The sequence below is a fragment of the Calypte anna genome, chromosome 4B (genome assembly GCF_003957555.1).
Source record: "Calypte anna isolate BGI_N300 chromosome 4B, bCalAnn1_v1.p, whole genome shotgun sequence".
NCBI lineage: Eukaryota > Metazoa > Chordata > Aves > Apodiformes > Trochilidae > Calypte > Calypte anna.
The window spans coordinates 12,351,321-12,374,415 of record NC_044249.1 but is presented as its reverse complement, the minus strand read 5'-3'; the positions used below and the strand labels follow the sequence as shown (position 1 = coordinate 12,374,415).

The following is a 23,095-nucleotide window of genomic DNA, read 5'->3' as shown; positions in this document are numbered from 1 at the left end:
TGTATCCTCAAGCTTATCATTTCATGGTAGATAAAAAGGTTGATTTTCAGACATAATTCTCAAGAAACAAGATTGAATTTCTCAGCTCACTCCAGAACTGGAATAAGGGGAACATGGCTTGGCTCTTACATCATGCTGGTAATAGTTAAAGCCTCCAATGAAGTCAGATAATTAAGTTCTCTTTTGATGGATGATACTTTTGCTAATAAACTCAGTGTAGAAGGGATCTTTCACCAGTCTGAAGTGAGTTGTATTTTAGCTGGAGAAAAAAATGGAAAAGCTTCAAAATGTCAACTGTTTAATTTTAACACTGTTGAAATATTTCATTTTGGAATTGACTAATTTTTTCTTTTAAACATTTTCAGAATACAAGATTTTAAATTTGGTTTTGCATGGTATTTTCCACTCAAAATGGATTGGAAGTGAAAGTATGTAAACCATAGGTTTCATACAAAGGGTGAAGATTTCAAATGAAGCAAAAGGTGAAATTGTTTTGGAGGCATTTTGCAGCCCATTTAGCTTTGCTGAGCGCTCCGGGAACTTACAGTTTTGATGAGACTCTATCTCTCATCCAGGCTCCTTATCAACATGATGTGCAAAGGAGAGAAGCCTCAACCACCACTCCTTCTTCTCCAAATGTATTATACCAGTTATTCTAAGATAGCCATGGGTGTTCTCCTTCACTACACAGTATGGAAAAACCAAGCTTTTCTTTCCCTTTATTTTTTGTTACATGTTGAACCAAGAAGCTGGTCTCATAGTTGCTGTTACTGGTCAGCCTTGCTTCCTCTGCACTCTCCCTGTGCCAACTCAGGCAAGGAAAATATGCTCCAAGATTAATCTATTTCTGTGTACTGTGATGTATGTTTTATATTTGAGTTTCTACACAAGCATGGCAACTGCTGTTCCCTGTGGAAGGGAAAGACTGACAAAACCACTTTTCTTAAGCAAAATAGTAAAGGTAATGTTTAAAATTGTGATAAGAATACCAGCTGAAATGCTTTACAGTGGTTTGTGTTTGGTTTGGTTTGGTTTGATTTGATTGGGTGGGTTTGTTTTTTTTTTTTTTTTTCTTCAAAAGCAGCTTTTTATGAAGTAAGATTCAACTTGAGAACAAAAAAAGTGTTTAATTCAGTCTAGGTACAGTTATGAGATGCTATTCAGCATGAAGATAGACATCATAACTGACCTGGCTGTTGCATTCATTTGTGAAAGAGATTAGAAAACTGTTACTGTAATATTTAAATAAAATTCAGGTGTTGATTAAATGTCCCATCATTTCAATTTAGTTTTTTCTGTATGATAATGTCAGAATAACAAATTCATCCAGTAATTATGTCAGTGTCATGCATGCTTCTGTAATTGTTCCATTGTGATTTCACGTGTATTAATAATGAACACTTTTTTTGGTTTTTATTCTCCTTACCAGTCAACTCCCTTGTGATAGTTGTTTCCATTGAAGAACTGAACTTCTTCAAAAGTTTTTGGACTACGGAGATTGCTGATAATGGAAGGATGCATCAGAAGAAATAAATAAAGCGCTGTTGTTCCTATGACAACAAAAAGAGATGCTAATTGTATGGAAATAGGAAAAAAAAAAGTCCTTTGACTTTATTCATTCAATATAGTACTTTAAATCAACATGTGCTGAGATATTACCTTTGTACAGAAGTTGCATAATAATGAAAGGCCCGTGTAAGCACAAGGGGCTGTCAGAGGGAGGGGGGAAGATGTGTAGACTTCTCTGCTCATCAGACTTTTGTCATGTCCAAACTTGGAATTTTGCTCTCTGATGCAAGTGTGATGCAAGTTGATGATGACATCACTTGCTTGACTGTATTTAACCAGGGAGGGAATTTGGTCTGAACACATTTGTTTTCAAACTATTTATGTTGCACAAAACTTTTCCAAAGCACAAGTTGTGGCACTGGGCATTTGTTGCTCCCAGAACCGCAATTCTGTCCTCTGTATTTTTCCCGGGGGTCTGCTATTGAGGAACAAATTGTCTATTTCAATGATAACAACCCCCTATTTTAGAAGGATGCTTTAAAATCACAGTAATGGCACTTCTTTGTTAATCTCTTGACAAAAACAGCTGGAAATAATATATAGTGATAACTGAATTTTGGCAGTATGTGTCTTTAAACTTGCTCTTCAATGATTTCATGCAATGTAAGCTCTCATTGGACTATGAATTGGACCTGCTGCCTCTCTCCCACTGCTGCAGAATTTTGGTATGACATTGGATTTCCCTGCCTCAGCATTCAGTTTCTGTATAAGGTCCACAACAGCAATAGCTACCTTGGGACTGGAATTTGTGGCTTAATTCAAATGATGGTCTGAGACACTCAGAGGCTCCTGCAAGGAGGTAAATGCATTTATTGTCAATTAGGGTCTCAAACGATGTTGAAATAATTTGTCAAATAACTTAATAATAATATTAACACAGGACATCCTGACAGCATAGAGTTTTTTATCATGAATGAATGCAATTTACTCTACTAACAGTTGTTGCTTTCTTTTGGCAGTGAAGTAGTTTCTATCTGAATCCTGTAGTGACTGGGACTTCACTATCTCTAGAAGGGAGTTGGCTTCAGTTTACAGACACAAATACACAGATTCAGAACTGTGAGGCTCGCCCCAGTTAAAAATTCAATACTTCTTACCTGTTTTTTGGGGTCCTATAACAAGAAATTTGGGTAGGTGAGCACAGCTTTTGTCTCTGGACCAAATATCCCTGTGTCGTTTATCATCACATGGATTCTGAAGAAGAAAGGCGTCATACTGGGGTTATCCTAAATGTTTGCCTAAATGTGAGTTGTTAGAGAACCTTACACTAAGTAGTAAAATTCCAAATTTTTCCTCAGAGTTTACTTTTGACTGATATTGAGAACTCTGGTATGGATCCATAGAAGAATTCAGACACATGGGCATCAAATTCCTTCCAAGGGCATTGTCCTTCAAAGGGTAACAATGAAGTCAGTAATGCTGCTCAGTTGTGCAAACCCTTGAAGAACTGGTGTCAAAACCCACACTCTTTTACACCTTTTTTTATATTTCCATCTCTCCATTAGTGATGCTCATAAAGCATTAGTCAGGCTCATAAAGTCAGAGGAGTCCATAGGTATGCAGGTAGGCATGTATGTGGTCCCTCGTTCTAAAATGCTGCGTATATATAATGGTTTTGCATGACTGAGGATTAAGTTCAGTCATTAGAAAAAATAAATAAAGAAAAAAAATTAAAACATTGATTTAAGCAAGTTTTCATTTAAGGTTAAAATGGAAACCTCTGTTAGAATAGCTTCAAGGCATTACTTGCTTAGATAACAAAATGGGATGCATAAGACCTAGTGCCAATTTTAATCTATGTAAGAATTCAAAAGAAGGGACAAAATAGAAATGTAGGATATTATTCATCCTCTTATCTTTCTACTGCCTATGAATGCACAATAAAAATGGGTGAACAAAAGACCCCACAGAAAAGGTTAGGGTTGACTGCTCTTTAAAGCAATTATTGTATAGATACTGCTTTTTCATAGTATTAGCTGCTGCTAATAGAATATACAATTTGTTAGTGAATAAACCTTAACAAAAGATAACAGAGAAAATCATTAACTGATGTAAATTAGTGCAGCTCCACTGAACCCAATTGAAATATTATATATTTATACTTCTTTTACATCTAGGCCAAAAATAATAGGGACATTTTCTGTTCCTTTTTACCAGTGTAAACCCAGAATAACTGTCTAGATCTTCACAGTGTCACACTGGATTTATGCTGCCATAGCTAAAAGCACAGCGTGGCACATCTCAGTCAGAATAAGAGAAGAGCCAGAAATGTGTAACAATGATCAGGAAATTGCAGCTTTGAGATTACAAGCAGCACTATTGTGCTTTTCAAACAGAGAGAGAAAACAGACAGTCTTTGCAGAAACCCTTTTTCATTCTTCATTTAGCTGCTTGTTCTACATTTGCTGATCCCTCCTGCCCTCCTTTGTCCTGGTTGTTTCAATGAAAATGGTTCAGAGGGTGGAAAGTCCTCCTTGTAGTTACAGTGCAGAACACTGTTCTACAGTGTTCTACAGTGTAGAACCCCATTATTGGTTCTCTATCAAGGGGTGCAATGAGTTGGCATTCTTTGGCCAGCTCTAGATGGCTGCTGCAAGCATCTTACTGATAGGGCAAAATGATTAGTTAGCACAATGCCATGCATCAGCAAACTGCATCCAGGAGTGAGGAACGGAAGTTTTCTCTCATATAAATGGCAATTAGGTGCTTTTAGCATGCCTGATATGGGGGGAGTGGAAACTAACCCATTTCCATTCAAAAGCAGTGGTCTCAAGAATATATGTAAGGAGACATGAAGGAGAAAATCACATATCTGAATATGCAGTGGAATTTTTAAATATATAGATTATATATATTATAGTTTTTTTACAGGTAAACAGTCTTATAGCAACAAGCAGTTGTCATAGGAGGAGGAAGAAGATGTGACGTTACCTGCCAAAGAGGGTCCATCTGCTCTGGGAATAGCTCGAAGTACTTGTGAGCCAGCTGAACTGGGGGCAGTGTCTGCAGTCTCAGATTAGTCGAGCTCTTAACAAAGTTGGCCAGGTTGGCAAAGGTGTACAAGCCCAGGCGGTCATTCCCATAATTAGACAAATGAGTCATGAAGATGCTGATCTGGGAGGCAAGAGAAACCTCTCAGTCACAGAACAGCAGGAGATGGCAGCATCTGTCTGAGAGGGCAGGCATGGGGGGCCCAACTGTCTCTCCCCCCACCCAAAAACTAAAAGAAGAAAATGTAAAAATGATAAATTGACTGCACTTCCTAGCCCTTCTGTGAGAGTCAAATCTTCAAATTTGTCATGTGTGGGCCATTTCTTTAAAATCCATTATCTGAAGGGATGGATCACTTACAGTCTCCCCAGGGACTACCTTTCAGAAGATGCTTTCATAGATTTTTTTTTTTATTCCTTTGCTTTGATTTAATTTAAAAATAGCATAAAAATTTGTTTCTTGCATGCCTCCTCTTTACTCCAGTGCTCCTTATCCCTGGGCAGGCATCCAGGAGGTGCTGGCATTCAGGATCCCTCACTTTGAAGACACTCCGCTCCTTGTACATGAAGGCAAAGCTTAATTTCAGGGATATTATTTATGGAATTAACTTGAAAATCAGATTACTATGGAGGAGACATTATCTGAATGCAGGGCTGGCTAGTTTTTTTCAAATGGCATGTCTGTAAGTAGGTGAAAAAATTTTGAAATATAAAAATTTCAGGCCTTGGTGAAATATGACATCACTGTATCACTGTCATTGGTTTCTCCTTAAAGCCAGTATCACTTCTGCCTTTTAATCAGCCTCACATTCTCCTTTACATGGCCACTGCTCTGTAGATGCCATGATTTCTTTCAGAGGGATAAAGAGCATTTGTAAGAATAATTTGAATATTATATTTCCCTATATTTTCTTTATATGAGGTGATCAAATGCTGTTTCATGGTTACCAAGGCTTGTTTTATCTGTAGATTGTCATTATTTAGTTTTATGAAGATACCACCAAACACAGAGTTGTTTCTTGACTGTTCTACTCACTATGTTGGCCTAAGATAGGATGCAATGCAATGCAAATGTAATTTAAATACTCTGTCATCAAGAAATATTATAGTGGTAACTAAACAGTGTACACTTTTTTTTCTTTTTCAGGAGAATAAATAACACACCAAATCACAAAAATTACAAATTAACTAACATGACCACAGCAATTAGGAGGGTTTAGGGTATAAGATATGCAGATCTGGGGGTCTGAAGCCCCTAACTGTGAAAAGCTAAGTCATCAGCACAGGGGACTCTGCTTCACAGGTAAATGGCTTGCTTCACAGATAGATATCTCTGTCCAGGTGAGTCTCTTTTGGGATGATCCAGAGTGACATCCTGGGTGAGTGTGAGGGTGAGCTTACAGTGATGTGCAGGCAGTACAGAGAGTGCTGTAGGAGAGGAGACAGTACATGAACCTTCCTCCTTGAGAGCTACAGCAGCTCTGGGTGTCCAGCACCCTTGGGGTGGGCTCATGTCAGTGACTCCCGCCTCCCACCCCCTCCCGATCCCCTTGTGTCTCAAAAGAAGAAAAGAAGATGGGTGTTTTAGTGACAACACCCAGACATGGGAGTTGATGCTTAGGCTGTAGTTCTTCAAAGCTTGAAGTGTGTGATACATACATTGGGGTATGTTAAGGTGTCTGCTGTCCTTGGGTTTGGCTGTGGTTGGGAAACCATGTTAGGTATCTTGGCACCCTGGACTCTTGAGTTAAAGGTCTGGAAACATGTATCTTGGATGAATGGCAACCATGCTTCCCAGCAGCTAAAGTGGTGGGAGGTGCTGAGTCTCAAACCTGGTACCTTCACTCCTAAAGTGGCTGCAGAATGCCTAGTTGCGTCTTGAGAGGGTTGGCATCAATGATCCACCTGTCTTTGTCCTACTGACAGTGACGAGCTTTCTATAACAAACCTCTAGTACCACCTGAAGATGAAGTTTCCCTTACAGGATGTTGCTGCTCTACTGTCCCAGGCTGGAGTTTTAGCAGTAGGAAGTGTTGCAGATAAAAATACTGTGTAGCACACCATGCTGTCCTAACTTTCAAAATAGCCATGGAATAAAAAGCCACAAGCTTTCCACTTTTACTGTCATGCTTTGCCAACAGGGTGCTTCTGTCAGCATCAGCCCATAATGTTTAAAAACATGTCTATTAGTTTGTTAAATTATTGATAAGGCTTTTAGTCCTCCTATAAGGTGAAGGTGGATGGAGGTTAGGAGGTGTCCCTTAAGACCCATCTGCAGTGTGTTTGCCTTGTGCCCACGTTATTCCAGAAAAGGTAAATTATTCTTCACTTTTATTCTGTTCAGAGTTTCTGTTGAGCAGATTGGCAATTGTACAAGAGCTTTTTTCTGCCAGCTTGACTTTGTGGATTCCAGAGCCTCTGCATTTTATGACTGAAAGTGTTTGAAATATAACTGAAGTGAACATTAAAATTGCCCTGAACTTTGTGCATGTCCACACATAGTGCCCCATTATACGCAAGGTAATGAATCTTACCCTTTGGGTTTCCAATCTACTGCCCTTCTCCTTCCAAAAAAATACAAATATATCCACTCTGGTTTAGAGTTTTGCTCCTTAAAATGTGAAAAGTGCTTTTTGCAAACTATTTTAAAAGATGAAAAAAAACCACCACTTATAAGAAAAATTGACAGAGAATACCATCTTTCTCTGAAGTGTTGTTTGAGAAGTACTAGAAGGTCTGTCAATGACATTTAATATTATTGCAACAGTTTAATATCATTGCAACAATAAAGTTTGCAAGTAAATCTACTTGCTTTCTTTGCTTTTTTTACACTTGAGTTTGAACAAGGTTTTTTAAATTTTAAAAGATACTTATAGGAGATGGATATTAGCTTATATTAAGAGTTTCATTAGGCTGCAGTCCAATACAAAAAGTTCAATTGATCACTCTTTATGAAGTTGAGATCTTGGGGCCCTCTCTTGACTTCTTTTGCTCCATTGATCTTTTTTTGAAGTAGAAAAAAAAAAACCAAACAACCAAGTATGGCACATTATACATGGGATAAACCAATCTGATTCTTTGTTCTCTATATCCAAATCAGTTGAAACAAGAGATGGGTATTAACTGTCCTTGGTTATGTCACAGATGGATGCAAAAGTTTCTTTTCATCTTGATGCATCAATCCATAGAAAATGCAATAATCTATAAATGTGTGGAGCTGGCACAATGTTGCCTTGAGGATGGTGTTGGGATGTACAACGCTGTCACATAGCTTTGCTGTGCTGTTTTGGGGGATGCAAAAAAGGATGCAGAACCATGACAAGAGTGAGGAAATAAATAAAACATAAATATTGTCCCCTCCTGCAGTGCTCTAAGCAGAACTGCTGAATAAAAAAGCCTTGTTTTCTTATGTTCTGTGACAAACAGTGAGCTTCAGTGCACAGACTATATATATCTAAATATCTGTTATATGTAAGTGTGTATATATGCATGTGTCTATACACACACACATGCACACATCTATAGCCAACATGCTTGGATGTTACTTTGGTGCTGGTCATGTTCCTCCACTGGTGACAGAACACAGACATATAGCAGGATGGCATTGTTCAAACGATGCTCTAGTTTGTACTGATATAGTATCTTAGCTTTGGCAGTTTCTGTCTCCCTCTGTCCCTGTTGCTGTGATAACTCATATTTTGAGAAGGGGAAAGAATACTGAAGGTGTGGGTAGGAAAACCCTTTTTTTGTTCTCTCTTTCTTCCATCCACCCTCTAATCAAGTTGTTGCCTCCCACTTTTAAACAGTAATAAGTTTATTTTTCCGTTTTATGCAGCCAGGGTTGTCTTGTGACAGATACTTTATTTTTAATTTGTTTTGTGTGTTATTTTAAACTTCTCTCTTTTTTTATAAGAAACATCTGAAGACTTTAGTTACGGCTTTGCAGCAATTGAACAAAACAAAAGAGAATACAGAGATTTACATTTTGCAAGTGACAAAAGGGAGGCACAGGGAGATGGTGTGATTTGCAAAGAATGAATCTTAGTTATATATGTATTAAGGGAGAATGAATGGATAGCTGCGGGCTATTGTAATGGGCTTTTTTTTTCTTTTGGTTTCTGGTCCCTGTTCTGTATTGACATTTCAGAGATGTCCACAGTCTGTGATTTCTCTGTTCAAAAGAAGGAGATAGGAGGAGAAAAGTAGTCATAAATTTCTCAGACGACCTGTGCAGTTAATATGCCATGTTGGGTAATAAATCACTTTATTTCCATTATTTCGGATAGGCAGGGGGTAGGAAAAGTTATTTTACATTTCCCCCACCTGTCACAATCCAGAAGAATCTGTATCCTGCATTTGGAAAGAGCTGTGCTGGGCAGGGCACATCTCCAGGATGGAGGATCACCACCTCCCTAAGATTGTGCTCTGCAGTGAACTTGCCACCAGATGCCACAACAGAGGAGCCCCAAAGAGGAGATACAAGGACTCCCTGAAACAATCCCTCAGCTTTAGCCATGCTGACTGCCATCAGTGCTCCACTCTGGCCTCCAGTCGGGAGACATGGAGACACCATCCATAATGCTGCTGCCTCCTTTGGGAACACACAGAGAATCAGTCTGGAGGAGAAAAGACAGCACAGAAAGAGCCATGCCTTGGCTGTCTCCTCACAGGAGACTTTCTGCTGTGCCTTCTGCAACTGCACTGCCTGTCCTGCATTGGCCTTATCAGCCATCAGCCCTTATCAGCCATCAGCATGCTTGCAGCAAGCGTGGGGAGAGCCCTTCTGAAATCTTTGTTTGCAAAGCCAAGCCATGATACCCAGAAATTACAGGTATACAGCTTATTCTATATATGTAATATTATTATATACATGCATGTGTTATATACATAAAATGAGATCTAGATTAGCTAGTAGAGAAAAATAAAGGGCTTGTTTCAAAATTATTAGAATATAAGCCATGCTAGATCTGCATTCAAACTTCATTCTTTTCTCAGAGCTAGTGCACTTTTCTATTAACGCAGAAGGTAGAGGTTTATTTGCTTCTGTAAGTGCCAATCTTGGTACAGTCTTAACTAAAAGCACTACTTTTTGGATGAAAGTACCTTTCTGGGATATGTATAAATGTGCTCCAAATCATCTTCTCAGCCATTCAGTAATTAAATAGCCCAGGAACAGAGATCAGTCTCATGGATGAATCCTGCTTTTCAAAGAGGAACTTGTTCACTTCTTTGACAACTTTTTTTTAAAATGTGGTGGTGCATTTACTGCTGTTGTCTGTTCCTTTCTTGAATGAATGTTTCAAAGAAAAATTAATTTTACTATTCTGTCTTTTTCCATTGTACTCAGAAAATTCTGTTAGTTTGCTCCATGAGCAGACTCTCACAATTGGATCTAGATGGCAGCATGTTGTATTTCTGGATGTGTAAATGGGATGGCAAGGTTGAGAAATGCAGAACTGTCAAGTGTCCATTTACTGATAACAAGTAGCTCTATGCTAGGCTGACCACAGAAATACCTCTCCCACATTCAAGTGTTTAATATATTCCATGTCCTGACAGCCTCCTATTATGGATTACACACTTTTCTTGTACCTTATGAGCTGGAGCCCCATTCACCAGTAATGAATTCCAGAACACTTGGGCCCTCAATGCAGCTGTTTGTGCAGCAGCACAGAAAAGGAAACTGGGAGGGAGATTTTTCTGTTGACAAAGCACTAATTTTAATAATGACAGATTGTTTCTCTGGAATTCATCACTATTCATATTCATGACCCTTCTGCTACTGAAGGAAAATCATTTATATGGCTGAAAATCACTTTTTTTTTAATTTACTATTTCCACTCTGCACATCTTTTCATATTTTAGCAGTCTTGACAGGATAATGAAATATTTTCAAAATTTGATATCTCTAAAGCAAGCAAGAAAGGCAGTGTTTGGTAAGAAACATTTTTCTCTATGACTGAAGGGGGAACAAAAACATTGAAGGGCGTATTCTTTCCTGTGCCTGAACTCCTGGCAATGTCTGTATTCCTTTCAAAGTGTTCCCAGCACTGGGAGGGGAAGATGCTGTCAATTACAAGTGATACATGACCTTGGGGTAGCTATTCAAATGCCGTAGTGGTTTTATGGTGTTTTAACATCCCCTATTCAAAGAGCAAAATTTCTTCTCATTTGCTCAGGAATGCTCGCCTTTTCCATTTTTTAGTGGATATGATTAAATGAATTCTCTATTATTGACAGAAAAATCTTGTCTTTCCCTCTGAGAATAAAGTTGCTATGTTTGATTTTTATTTTCTAATATCCATCCAACTCTCCTAAAATTAGGGCTAGATCATGACCACATTCCAACGTGGCAACAGTTGCCCATGTCATATACATCTTTGATATCCCTAATGCATGAGGTCCTTGATGAAGAAAGCTAGTTAGAAGGGGTTTGTGTTGGTGGTGGGCTTTTTTGTTGTATTTTTTGTTTGCTTGTTTGTTTCTTGGCCGGTTTTTTTGTTTTGTTTTGTTTTGTTTTGTTTTTTTATAAAGCCTGCACTTAAAGTGATGTGGTGGGTTTTTTTACTATTAGGGCATGCTTTCGGAGCTTGTTAAGAAAATTACTGCTGCTGTTGATGACTTTATGCAATCAGTACATAGATGCCTTAGGGTGGAGAAGCTAAATGGATTTTTATGCCTGTTCATTAGTCACACTTGCAGAGGTGATCATCTGTATGTCTAACTGTGGCTAAATTTTAAAGAATTCTGCACAAATGCAGAGCTACCAGTTACATCTGTAGGCCCCATGAAGTTTTGGCAGAAGTGTAGAACAACTCAATCCTCCTGTTATAACCAAATATTTGCATTTGTAAGTTAAATTCATGATACAGTTTTGTTGCCATTGTGTTTTCTCATTGACAAGGCTTCCTTAGATTACAAACTTCCTCTTAAACAAACAAACAAACAAAAAATCAATGCAATTTAGGCTCAGGTATCAACACAACTTCAAATTACAAAAACGAACCAGATGAAAACAGATTTGGGTACTATTGTCTTAAGTTAGACTTGTACACTAACCATTTCTGACAGAATAACAAGTATCATCAAAGAAACAGAGAAGTGTCAGATGGTTTTAGCCTTTAGTTTTCAAAGATGATCAAAGGAGTTTGTATAAGCAGATAGCTATCAATAACCCATTTTCTTGATGATATATGTTTCATGATCCTCATTAATTTCTGTCAAGCCACTACAAAATACTTGTTGAAGCTGCTTTTTAGGCATAATCCTCTGCAGCTAAAAATCAGTTCAGCCTCAGTTCTTTTGTGCCAATGAATAATTTGTGTATTCTTTGACATTTGTTCATGGTATCAAATTACATCCCACTCTGGTTGCAGCTACAGAAAACTGTGATCCTTTCTCTCTTACTGAAATGTTTGTACATCTCCCTTGCTGGTCTTAATACCACAATTACCATCCCAGCACTAGGGATGGCCTGAGCTGGCAGGTAAGTGACCACCACAGGTCAGTGCTCGTCCAAAGTGGTCTTCAGTGCTGCTGTGTAGTGCCTTGTATTTTTCACAGCATGGAAAAATAAAAAATAATTTTATTTGAGAGACTGTGCCTCTCCTGTAAAGTAAGTTTTGCTTTTGGGTTTGTGCAAATGAACTAACAATAGCACTGATCATTTGGGCTCTTCATGACAAGAAAGACATTGAAGAGCCTGAGTGTGTCCAGAGTTTAACAGAGCTGACCCAGTGAAGGCTCTGGAGAGCAAGTCCTGTGAGGAGCAGCTGAGGCAATTTGGGGGTGTTTAGCTTGGAGGAAAGAAGGCTGAGGGAAGACATTCTTGCTCCATACAGCTATCTGAAAGGAGGCTGGAGCAAGGTGGTAGTTGGTCCCTTCTTCCAAGTTACAAGCAATAAAACAAGGGTAAATGGCCTCCAGTTGTGCCAAGGGATGTTTAGATTGGGTATTAGGGAAGATTTCCTTCTTGAGAGGTGTTGCCAGACACTGGAACAGGCTGCTCAAGGCAGTGGTGGAGTCACCATCCCTGGAGGGATTTAGAAGACACGTAAATGTGGTGGTGAGGGAAGTGGTTTAGGGGTGAACTTGACAGTGCTGGGTTAATGGTTGGAATCTTTGCTTTTAAGGGTCTTTTCCAACTCAAATGATCCTATGGAAGGAAATGTGTTATGCTAAAATATAGTTTCTGAGATCCAAGAAAGAACAGGAACACTGACTGGAAGGTGAAGGGGACACAGGACACTTACAAGATATCTTAAGGTTTTCTCATCTTTAGGACCTGTGTGACAGGTTGCTTGATCCTTTGCACTGCATGGTTTTGCTGTATCTTGTGTCCAGGTGAACGCTGGATCTAAATTTCTCCATGGAGATCACAGGGGGATTGCCCTAATTAATTACTGCTGCTCAGAGGAAGTGGGGAAGGGATGCAGGTCAGCCCTGATCTTTGTGCAGGAGAGTGGGTTGGCATGGGCTGGGGACAGATGAAAGCCCAGATAAGACTGACTATGCACAGCCAGGTAGGTCACAAACTCTGCTCTGGTGCAGGGCTTTAGAGGACCAGGGACACCCAGGCAAAGGTTGTGAGTGACATTAAAACCCACCATTCAGTAAGTCCTGGATTGCATTTGTATGAAAATATTTTGCTCAGTGCTGCACACCCAGGTATGGGGAGGTGACAGATGAAATCTGAGCATTCAGGCTGGAGCCATGACCTTCACTCACTCTGTGTGCTTTGTTGCATCTGTCTTCACCAAGTTTTCCCCCTGCTTGGCCATATTTCTGTGTCAGCTTTGCTTTCTCATTTGTGGATGACTTTTCCTGAAAGCCTGATCTAATTAAATAACAATGTGATTTAATAGCATGTAGATATTACAGGAAATCCATGAGGGATCACTTTTTAGTATACATTAAGTATCTTTGCAGCAAAACTAATTACTTTTCCAGAGTTTCCAAAATATCTTACAGGGCCACTTGTGTGAGTGGAAAATAGAAGATTTCCTCCTCTCTGAGTTCTATTTTAATGGAAATAAACAGCTTACTCATTACTTGGAGGAAATCTAAATACAACACTTATGGTTTTAAGCAGCATTAAACCTTAGTTATGGAGACCACAGAGGATATAATGAGATACAATTAAGAGAGAATTTCCTCTATGCCTGTGGTACTCACATGGATGTGGTTCCTGGGGAAGAGGAGGAGAATGACACTCGGAATCTGTGTAAACAGAATTTACCCAGGGCAGCCAGCAGTGGCCAGGCTGCTAAACTGCTAATAGCAGTGGAAATAAATATTTATGAATGTTGCATTTGAGCGAAGCTGTGTGTTTGACTAGAGTCACTCTGCATACACAATGTGGGTCACCTGGAAATCCTCTGTCAAATTTTGCTCACCTGTGATGGCCTGGGGTTAAATTTAGCCATCCCACAGCTAGGAGATGTCCCCTGGCTACTCCAGCAAGTACTAGTAAAGACAATCTTTTCTAGGCAGGATGGAACTAGTCCAGAAGCAACATGAACTTTAAGTTTGGAGGACTGACTACCTTAAGAACTGAAGCATTTGTTGTGTAGGTGTGTAACACATCTTGCTTGGGGGCTGTCATTGTGAATACTCATAGAGAAAGCAAAGGGTTTCACCTATCACCATTTGATATAACAGGCAAAGATGCAAGCTGCCCTGTTCACTTCAGGAGGACTTCAATAAGTTCAGCGGCAGCCTGACCTAGTGCCAGTGCTGGTTTTCTTTTAACTGGATCTTCAGTAATTTTTCTCTCTATTTACCTGTCCAATAAAGAAGTTTAAATGTAATCCTCTGAGCAGACTGAACTTTGGGAGAAATGTGCCCATGTATCTGCTAAAGGATAGTAATGGTCAAAATTATTATTAATTTGAATAAGCATCCATAAGTAACTGTTTCTCTGACATTTCTTTTTATAGTTGTACTTTAAAAAGGCACACTCTACCATTTTGTTTTAAATGATGGAATATATTATGTTTATTGTCATTAACATGGCCCTTCATAGTCTCCAGGTAGAGGAAAGTAAAGTCAGAGACACTGAAATGGTCTCTTAGGGGAAGTGGTGGATTCCCTCCCTTTGGAAATGTTTAAGTCTCAACTCGATGGGGTGCTGAAACATTTCATAGAAACAATAATAGAAGGGTTGGCCAGATAATCCTTGAGGTCCCTTCCAACCTGACATTCTATGATTCTATGATTCTCAGAGCAATACTGACATTTCCCATGGAAATTACTGCCTAGGACCCTGCACAGCACACAGAGTTGTAGAACAGCCATAAATCATTCTGTTTACTCTAAGCTCTCTTATAAACACATTTTCACCAGAATACTTTCTTTCAAACTGCAAACGAAAAAATGCCAGGCAAGTTCATAATAGACTGGAGATACAGGAAATTTATCATTTGGTTTTGTACCTGTTCTACTGTCATGTTGCTATTCTAGCAGTTTTATGAAGAGATGACTGCTCTATGTTGTAGAGTATTCACAAATTATGATTAATTAATCCATTTTGGTGGCCTACTCTGAGAAAACAAACCTCAGATTTAATTTAATTCTCTACTCTTGGTTTCAAAAGAAAAAAATACAGCATTTTCAGTTCACTAGAGGATATAATATTCTCAAATCAGCCACTTCCCAATTAATTTTGAATCGTGAACACAGCAAGGAAATTTTGTTCTTGTCCATTTACTTCTATTAAGGACTCAATTTCAATAATCAGAGAATTCTGAGTCAGCTCATTTTTACCTTAAAGGCTTGCTCCTGACACTTCAAGCAAATGCTACACGACAATTTCTTAAAGGTAATAGATTCTTTTTTTCTTTACCTAATCACCTCTTGTTGACATGCAGTCATTTTTTACTATTTCTGCCATCGCCTAACTTGCTGGGAAATAATTCTGTTAAAGTACCAAAGCATATGAGGGAGAATATCAGTTTTCATAAAGAAGGCAAATGTTGAGAAAGAAGGAAGATGTGTTATCCTTGAGATGTACTCTTCATGCTGAGTGTCAAGCTAATTAGTTTCTAAGTATGCTTCTGAAACCTTGAGTTTCTGTGGGATATTTTCTTACACCATCTCTTTGCAGCTGGGGTGGCCATGTGGGATGAGGGGAAAAGGAGTGATTTACAAAGGGGGAAAAAAGATTCAAAAGCCTGAGCAACACTGGTGTAAATTTAATCATACACCTGGAGTTAGGAGATAAAAGTGCCTTCAACTTTTAAATTTGTGTTATAATGTTTCTACTGTGCTATCAGTACTTGCAGGACTTATAGTTGCAAAAGAAAATATCTTCAGAAGAAGGGGGGATCGTACAACAGCGGCACTGTTGTAGTGTGCTGTCTTTCAAAAGAAATGTATCTGTGTTGTATTAAACCTTAATACATGTTGTGTCAGGAAGGAAACAGAAGTGTTTACAGTGCCAAATGTGTGTAGGATGTAAGTATTTTTCTGAAAAAAGAAGAGATACCACCCTTTTCCTCAGACAGAAGCTAGTGACTACATACTTCATTCATACCCCCTTGGTCCTCGCAGCAGCGACAAGCATCTGGCCACTCTCCTGTGTTTTGTTGTAACATTCAGTTACACCCTGTGATAAATTTCTTCACACTGTCCTGGCAGCCTAATGGAATCCTGTACAAAGGAGAATGAGGCCCAACTCTTATTATGCTATTTTTCTAATTCGATTTGGTATGTTTATTACCATTAAGACAAATTCTGACATAGATGGTTAATAACAAAATTCCCTTTTAATTTTGTAGAAAGAACATATCCCTCTTCTCACATCAGAGAGGGACATGCCTGTCCCCATAGGCAATAATCTATGCTAATTATAGCTCAACAAGTATTGACAGTTTTGCAGTCGGGAGGTGGCTTGCTTTCTTTTTTGTGTTCCTGAAATGTGTCAAGATGCTCTAGTCACAAAGCCCTTAGTGGAACCGCGTTATGAATTGCTTTTGGATAGCACTGTATTTCCTATAATGCCCGAGGCTATTTTTTATTCTTTCTACAGTTATGCCCAGAGAAACAAAGCAAATAAAGAGAAAAGTATTATTAACACTCAAGATGCTTTATAATACCACTTCCAAATCTCTTGTGGAAGGTATAAATTAGCCCCTCTGCATTTACTTTTAATATTCTGAAGCAATAACGTGTGATTCCCATCTGTTTTTGCGATGAGTGAGAGCAGGAACCAAGAACAAAATGTTCGAAGTATGGCACATGTGGGACATGCAGAATCTTTACGGACTGGAAATGAACAATAACCCTTTACTAACAGTGAGAGTTTAAAAATGCAAATGCATTTAAGTGGCCTTCAAAATTAAAAGCATCCCATGACACTCAGAAAGAATTTGCAGATCTCTGCAATGCGTGGTTGTGCCCTGTTGCAAAGTTAGAATAATAATGTATTTTCTTATGGACTGTCTTTAGCTTTTTCTAAGTTCAGTTCAAAGTCGCTTTTCAATCACGAGTCTGGCTTCACTCTCAGCAACCAAATTCCCACAGAAGAAGCTAATCTTCCTGAAATCCATTTCATCTCAGGTTAAAGCTTCTTAGGGATGTTTGATTGAAGTAGGAAGAGTTTTAAAAGTGTTTAAATTTTCCCTTTTTCTGCTACTTTTCTTTTTTTAACTTTAAAAATAGCGTGATCTGTAAGTTGCAAATATATCTTTTGTTGGCTTTGCAGACAAAAAAAAATTTTTTTTGTGCAGGGTATGTATGTCTCTACATACCATATGGTGTTGTAGGTGTAAATTTAGAGTAAAGAGATTTATATATATATAATTCAAGAATGGCCTATGCAAGCTCTTTATGTTGGAAGTATGATAAGGAGACAGTGCGAGAAGGGGAAAGGAAGGGGTTGGGAATTATCCCAGCCATGTTCATGTATATAACAAGGTGGAAAAGACACTGGATATAAGGAATGGTCTGATCTTAAGCAAAGATCTTATATTTAACCACCTCTCTAGGGATATCTGAGCAACTCTGTTCAGGCTACAGAAAATCTTAATAAGCCATGGTCAGCCATTAACAAGTCAAAGATGAGAAAGTCTTGAGATGGTAGGGTTTCCTAGTAAGTTTCATTTTCTGCAAGATTTTCTACCATTTGAATGTGGCCAAAAATTGGGTCATACTTGATAAGAAACTTTTCTCTTGCCTATGCAGCAAGGTCTTCAACTGCTTTGATTTCAACTTTAATTTGACTGTTGGAAGGCATTGGTGGCTGCAGACCTGAAATGGGGCTGGAGCAGAGAAGAAGATTGGAAGGACGTTGCAGGAAAGGGTGTGGTGGTATTAAGGATTATCCAGTAGCTGTTCCATGTGAACAGGTAAGGAGCAAAAGATGCACCAGACTGGCAAGTAAATCCAATGAACTGACTACTGAAATGCTCAATTGGGCCTTGGTGGTTCCTCTCCTACCCTGATGGTCTTATTTTTGCTTTACTGTTAGACTGAGGTGCCTTTTGTGCTGTCACTTGCTGGCTTGATAAAAAGCTCTCTGGTTTAAAGAGAATTTTTTTTTTTTTTAAGATAAATTACTCTCTCACTCTTGTTTTTAGGAGCAATAATATTTAAGGCTGTATTTATTAGCTTATCTTGGCTGTTAAATGTTTATGACTGTTCTTTATTGTCTGTGAAGCAAGGGAGTAAAGGAGATGAACTGGAAAACAGATACTGGAAGACCTTGTGGATGCTGAAGATGTGATATATAGAACAATTTGTAAAAGCAAGCTTTAAAGATGTCAGAGTATTTCTCAGGAGACTGAATGAAGGGCAACGGTCAAAGAACATGGACTGAACCCAATGAGTTTTGATCATAACATCTGAATGGGGAAAATCTTCATTAAACTTCAACAGTTCCCTAACTTTTCTTATGAGAAATCTGTTTTCTTTTTGCCAAAAGTATTTCAGTTTGGGAACTATATGTTATGAACTGTTTAAAATTATAAATCGTCATGGTTTACATTTTGTAGCAAAACAAGGGGTTTGCTCCATTTGTCTCAACTGCTCACTCTACTTTTTACTCTGTGTTTGCTCAGGATTGCAGGTGAAGTGACCATGAGTTTGCATTGGAATAATATATCTCTGGCTGGCACATCACAGCTTTCATACCACAGCCCTCTTTCAAAAGAAAGAAAGTACTCTACCAAGTGTATCAGAGACAGAAGTCCATGTAAAGTTGGACGGTGCTTGGTGGGAAAAAAAAAAAAAAAAAGGAACATGTTGCAGCATGGGTGAAGTGAACAACTATAGTCTGGAGATTTATTCTAAAGGGCAATTAAGTTATGGAAATAAGTAGAATAAAAAGCATGCTGAAAATGACTGCAATGTTGAGCTCTTTGAGATTCCAACACAAAAAAGGTTGTATAGAATTAGCAAAGTTTAGAAAGAGAAAGAAGGAAAGTATGCTGTTTGAAATAGTCTAGAGAGTAAATATTTATTTTTTTAAAGTCATAAGTTGGCTTTATTCTTTCTGTAGCAGCAGTGGAATTCCATGCACCTAGAGAAAACCCAAATATTTTTTCACAAGTGATCAAGTTGCTACAATGCTGGGAGGAGCTAGAGAATTTCCTATTGCATTTACATATCTGCAGAGTGGTTTATTCAGATTAAAGATGTAGTTTTCTTCTTGTCTGATGCCCTATGGTATTAAATTCTTGGCTTTAAAGATATGTCTCCAGTAGCAATCCACTTTCTTGTTTTGAGATCTAACTGCAATTAATTTAGCCATACTTCTTGCTTACCTGCTGTAGCAGCACAGTGGCAGAATCTTAGTCTTGCAAAAAGTTTGATTTTGATTTGGCACGAAAACAGTTTTGAAAACTTCTTTTATATTTTTGATTGAATGATGTTTTAGATTTTTTTTTTCTCTATTCTCTTGGTTATTCCCACTGGTTGTGGTGATTTTACTGCTTTATTTCCACCACTGACATGGAAGTCAGTTTAGCAAAGAGCTGATTTGTTTTATTGTATTTGTCAAAGCAGGATGTAACCAACACCAGTGATAGCAATAATGTAACACTGACTGAAACATCTAGCTTTGGTCTGGCAAGAGAATAAAAATAGTTTGATGGTTTCAATAGTTTCATTGCTTTTCTTGTATCAAATGGTAAAGGAAAACTCCAAGTGCACAGTCATGTCTCATTTTCTGTCCCATATTGTATGTGTCTTTCTTAATTTAAAATACATCTAAAACTCCTTGTTATTCTGAGCCTCCAACTTAACAAAACCCTTCACAGAAGAGGTAGATTGATACCACTGAGTTTCCCTATTTATTTCAAACCCAGTCTGCTTGTTGAGTCTTCTTTCAGCAGCTTTAATGAGCTTTACTTTGGAGTGTTTATGCAAACGCTAAGTACCCTAAGCTCTAGACTTGAACAACCTTCTCCATTAGCTGGATCCTGGAAAGATCTGGCTGGGATTCTTGTAACCCTCATTAAAACTCAAGGGAAAGTTGATTTGTTTTCTATCTGTTTTGATGGAATTAATCCCTCCTCTGCATCATCTAAATAGTCTCACCCAGACACAAGTCATCATTAGAATTCATAAATTAGGAAGTTAAAATATGTCTCTGAGCCACAGAGTGTTCTGTAGAAACCATTAAAACAAAAATTAAAAAAAAACAAAAACAATCCATGACATGATCCCTGGGAAGAATCTCTCTGCAAACCCTTTATCCTAATGCAATGTCATTTGGGCATTTCCTAGCTTGACTGTTTCTGTGGTATTGCTTAATGGAAGTGCAAATATTTTTTGTAGATGAGTTAATATTAATTTGTAATACATTTGCTGAAATAACTAACTCAAACCTGAGTAATGGGTAGAGATTCTGTAAACCACTTATTTTTCAAGGCTCAGGAGGGAAAAAAAAAAGTTTGCCAGTAGTCTTCATTGTTGGCATGTTTAAAGGTTCAGATAGGCAAGAAGGTATTCAGTTCTTTCCATTTACAAAATTTAGTTGCAAGTTCCTTCCTTTGTGCAAAAATTTCGTTATTTTCCACTTGCTTCCTGCCCAGGCCACTTTTTCAGCTCCTCATATGTGAAGTACATGGAATATCTACTCACAGAAGAAACAGTGCTGCAGTTAGTGTGCTGCAGTGCCAACATTACTGCTTGCCATTAACATTAAGAGCGCTGCAGTCTTACTCTAAATTAGTTGTAAATAAGTTCTTTCTGTCTGATACACTTTCCCTATTTAGTAAATTTGCTTCCCCACACTCAATTATTCTTGAAATGTGCTTCAGTAATCAAATGTTGAATTAAAACTCGATTATTTGAGTTCTTATTTGCACTTGTTTGTAGGGATGAGATAAAAGATGATAAATAGATGTCATAACAGCCTGAAAAAACACAGTGAAGAAACATGGACTTCTCTGTGCTGTCTTTTACAGCCCATTCTCACTGCTGAAACCCTGTGAAAATCACAACTATAAATCAGTCACTGCTTTGTGCCTGGAAACTCTGAGCTACATCATCCAGGAGAGGCATTTTCCTGAACAAAGCAGGATCTTAGTGCAGATGGCATACACATGCACAGAAAAGAACCATGATCTGTTAGCTGTTTTTTAACTTTGGGGGCTGTTTGAGTTAGATGTGAATTACCCATCCCAAGTACCGATCCCAATGATGAGAGTGGTTCAGCGGTTTTAAAGTTGCAAAGCAGGCAGTAGTCCTGGAAGTTGATGCTGATGTTGACTTTAGTTCTGTTGTTCTTGGGCTGCTATTCATGCTAAAGTTCATTTATCTGTATTCTTCAGAACAACTTGTGCCACAGCTTATTCATAGACTTTCAGGTTTCTGCTTCTTTGCCCCTGGTATTTTAAGCTAGGCCAGAAATAGCTGATTTTTAGTTTGTTTTCAGACAGCTAAATATCTGTAATCCACAGCTAAAGGTGGTGTTGTGCTTATTTTAATCAAGACCCTATGATTATTTCTACAACTGGAATCAGTCTGGAAAAAGTCTGTCTTGAAAGTGTGTGTGTGAGAAACCTGTAACAATTATATTTACTGGACAGAAAAATATGGAAGCCATGGCTCAAAATTAATGTGTACATGAACTGAACTTGTCCCCACTGTACTTCTCCTTAACTGGTGAATATATGCAGTACTGGTCAGAGGAAGTAGGGAACTGTTGGACTAGTACGATGAGACAAAGAAGCTGATGCTGGATGAGGAAAGGAAAGAACTGTGAAGCATCTCTTTGTACTTTTTTAGCTGGTGTTGTTACTCTACTTCTTCATAAGCAATAGGTTCACCTACATGTCTTCAGCAAGGCTAACTGAAAGAGTGGTAGACTTTTCTTTGTTTTAGTGGTCCACCAGGCTCAGTCATTTCCATGCGGTGGTAGGATATTCCTTAAAGCATCAATTCTTTGAGTGTAGATAGGAATATGAGATGTGGAGTGTGCTGCTCCTCTTTTTCCACCCATGGAGTAAGCTCATGCCTATGTTGCTCCCACTGCATTGTTTCTGAACATATTGTTCAAAAATATAGCACTTAATTTTTGTGTGTAAAATAGTGCTAGAATTACATTGTTGCTTTAGAAGGATGTTTTTATGCATGACATGAGTAATACATGTTGCACACTCAAGGACATGGAGCAAACAAGTGGGAAGTTGTAAAAATTGAAAGTCTTCTGATAATGACATTGGAGGTCTGCAAAGAGGCAAAGACAATGTTGTCTGGACTGTCTTTTGGGTATAGTTCTTAAAATAAACTACACTCAAAACCTACAGGTCAAGTTTGGTTTGAAGGAAATATGGTAGCTGACTCCGAAAGAGAGGCCAGAAGTGAACAAATACTTATGCAAAACACTACCCCATCTCTTACACTGAATAAAAGAAAGGCCTTCTCATTTGTTCATTTGTGTGCTGTCAAAATTTGTATTTAAAAAAATAAATTATGTATATGACTGTAGATTGTTTTGCTTCCTTTGGATATCAGGCTGTATTTTGCTTTTACTGTTGTCATTCTGTGCATATTTCATAGGGTATTGAACCAGCCTGACTTGAATGATGGTGGGGTTTCTTGGTATATCTTACTTCAACTCAGACATGATTAAATTATATTTCTTCCTGTCTGAATAAGCACTATATTGGAACAGATTCATACTTAATTCAGAGTTCTGCATGTCAGTATTCCACTTCTGTTGCTTAGCTCAGTAAAATATACATTTTGATGAGGTAAGGATAGAAAATCATAGAAGAAGGAGGGAGGAATCAAACATTAACAGTATAGAAAAATATTCTTTTCAAATGCAAGCCAATAATATATATTGCAGTCCCAAAGTACTGGAACATTGCTTGCTCAAAACAAGCTACACACTGAAAAAAATCTAAGAAAAACTTTCCCTTTGCTCCCTTTTCTTTGGAAGATGGTCTTCTAACTCTGCCATGAACATTATTAAATCTGTTATGCTTTGCCTGCCATTACACATTGCCTGCCTAGGAAATGTCCCGTTGCTGCTGCACCTCTCCTGAAACATAAAAGGCAGACAGCAGAACTTCTTCTCAAGTATT

General features: G+C 38.3%; 1 protein-coding gene across 1 annotated transcript in view; it reads right to left on the bottom strand.

Moving 5' to 3' along the window:
- Positions 1 to 23,095, bottom strand: part of LOC103535721 (N-deacetylase and N-sulfotransferase 4) — a 77,733-nt gene that overhangs the window by 8,724 nt on the left and 45,914 nt on the right. Inside the window, exons 6-8 of the mRNA XM_008501811.2 lie at positions 4,501 to 4,683; positions 2,667 to 2,763; positions 1,427 to 1,550 (exon numbers count right to left, since the gene is read on the bottom strand). Of these exons, the coding sequence (XP_008500033.1) occupies positions 1,427 to 1,550; positions 2,667 to 2,763; positions 4,501 to 4,683 (404 nt within the window). The remainder of the gene's footprint in view (positions 1 to 1,426; positions 1,551 to 2,666; positions 2,764 to 4,500; positions 4,684 to 23,095) is intronic.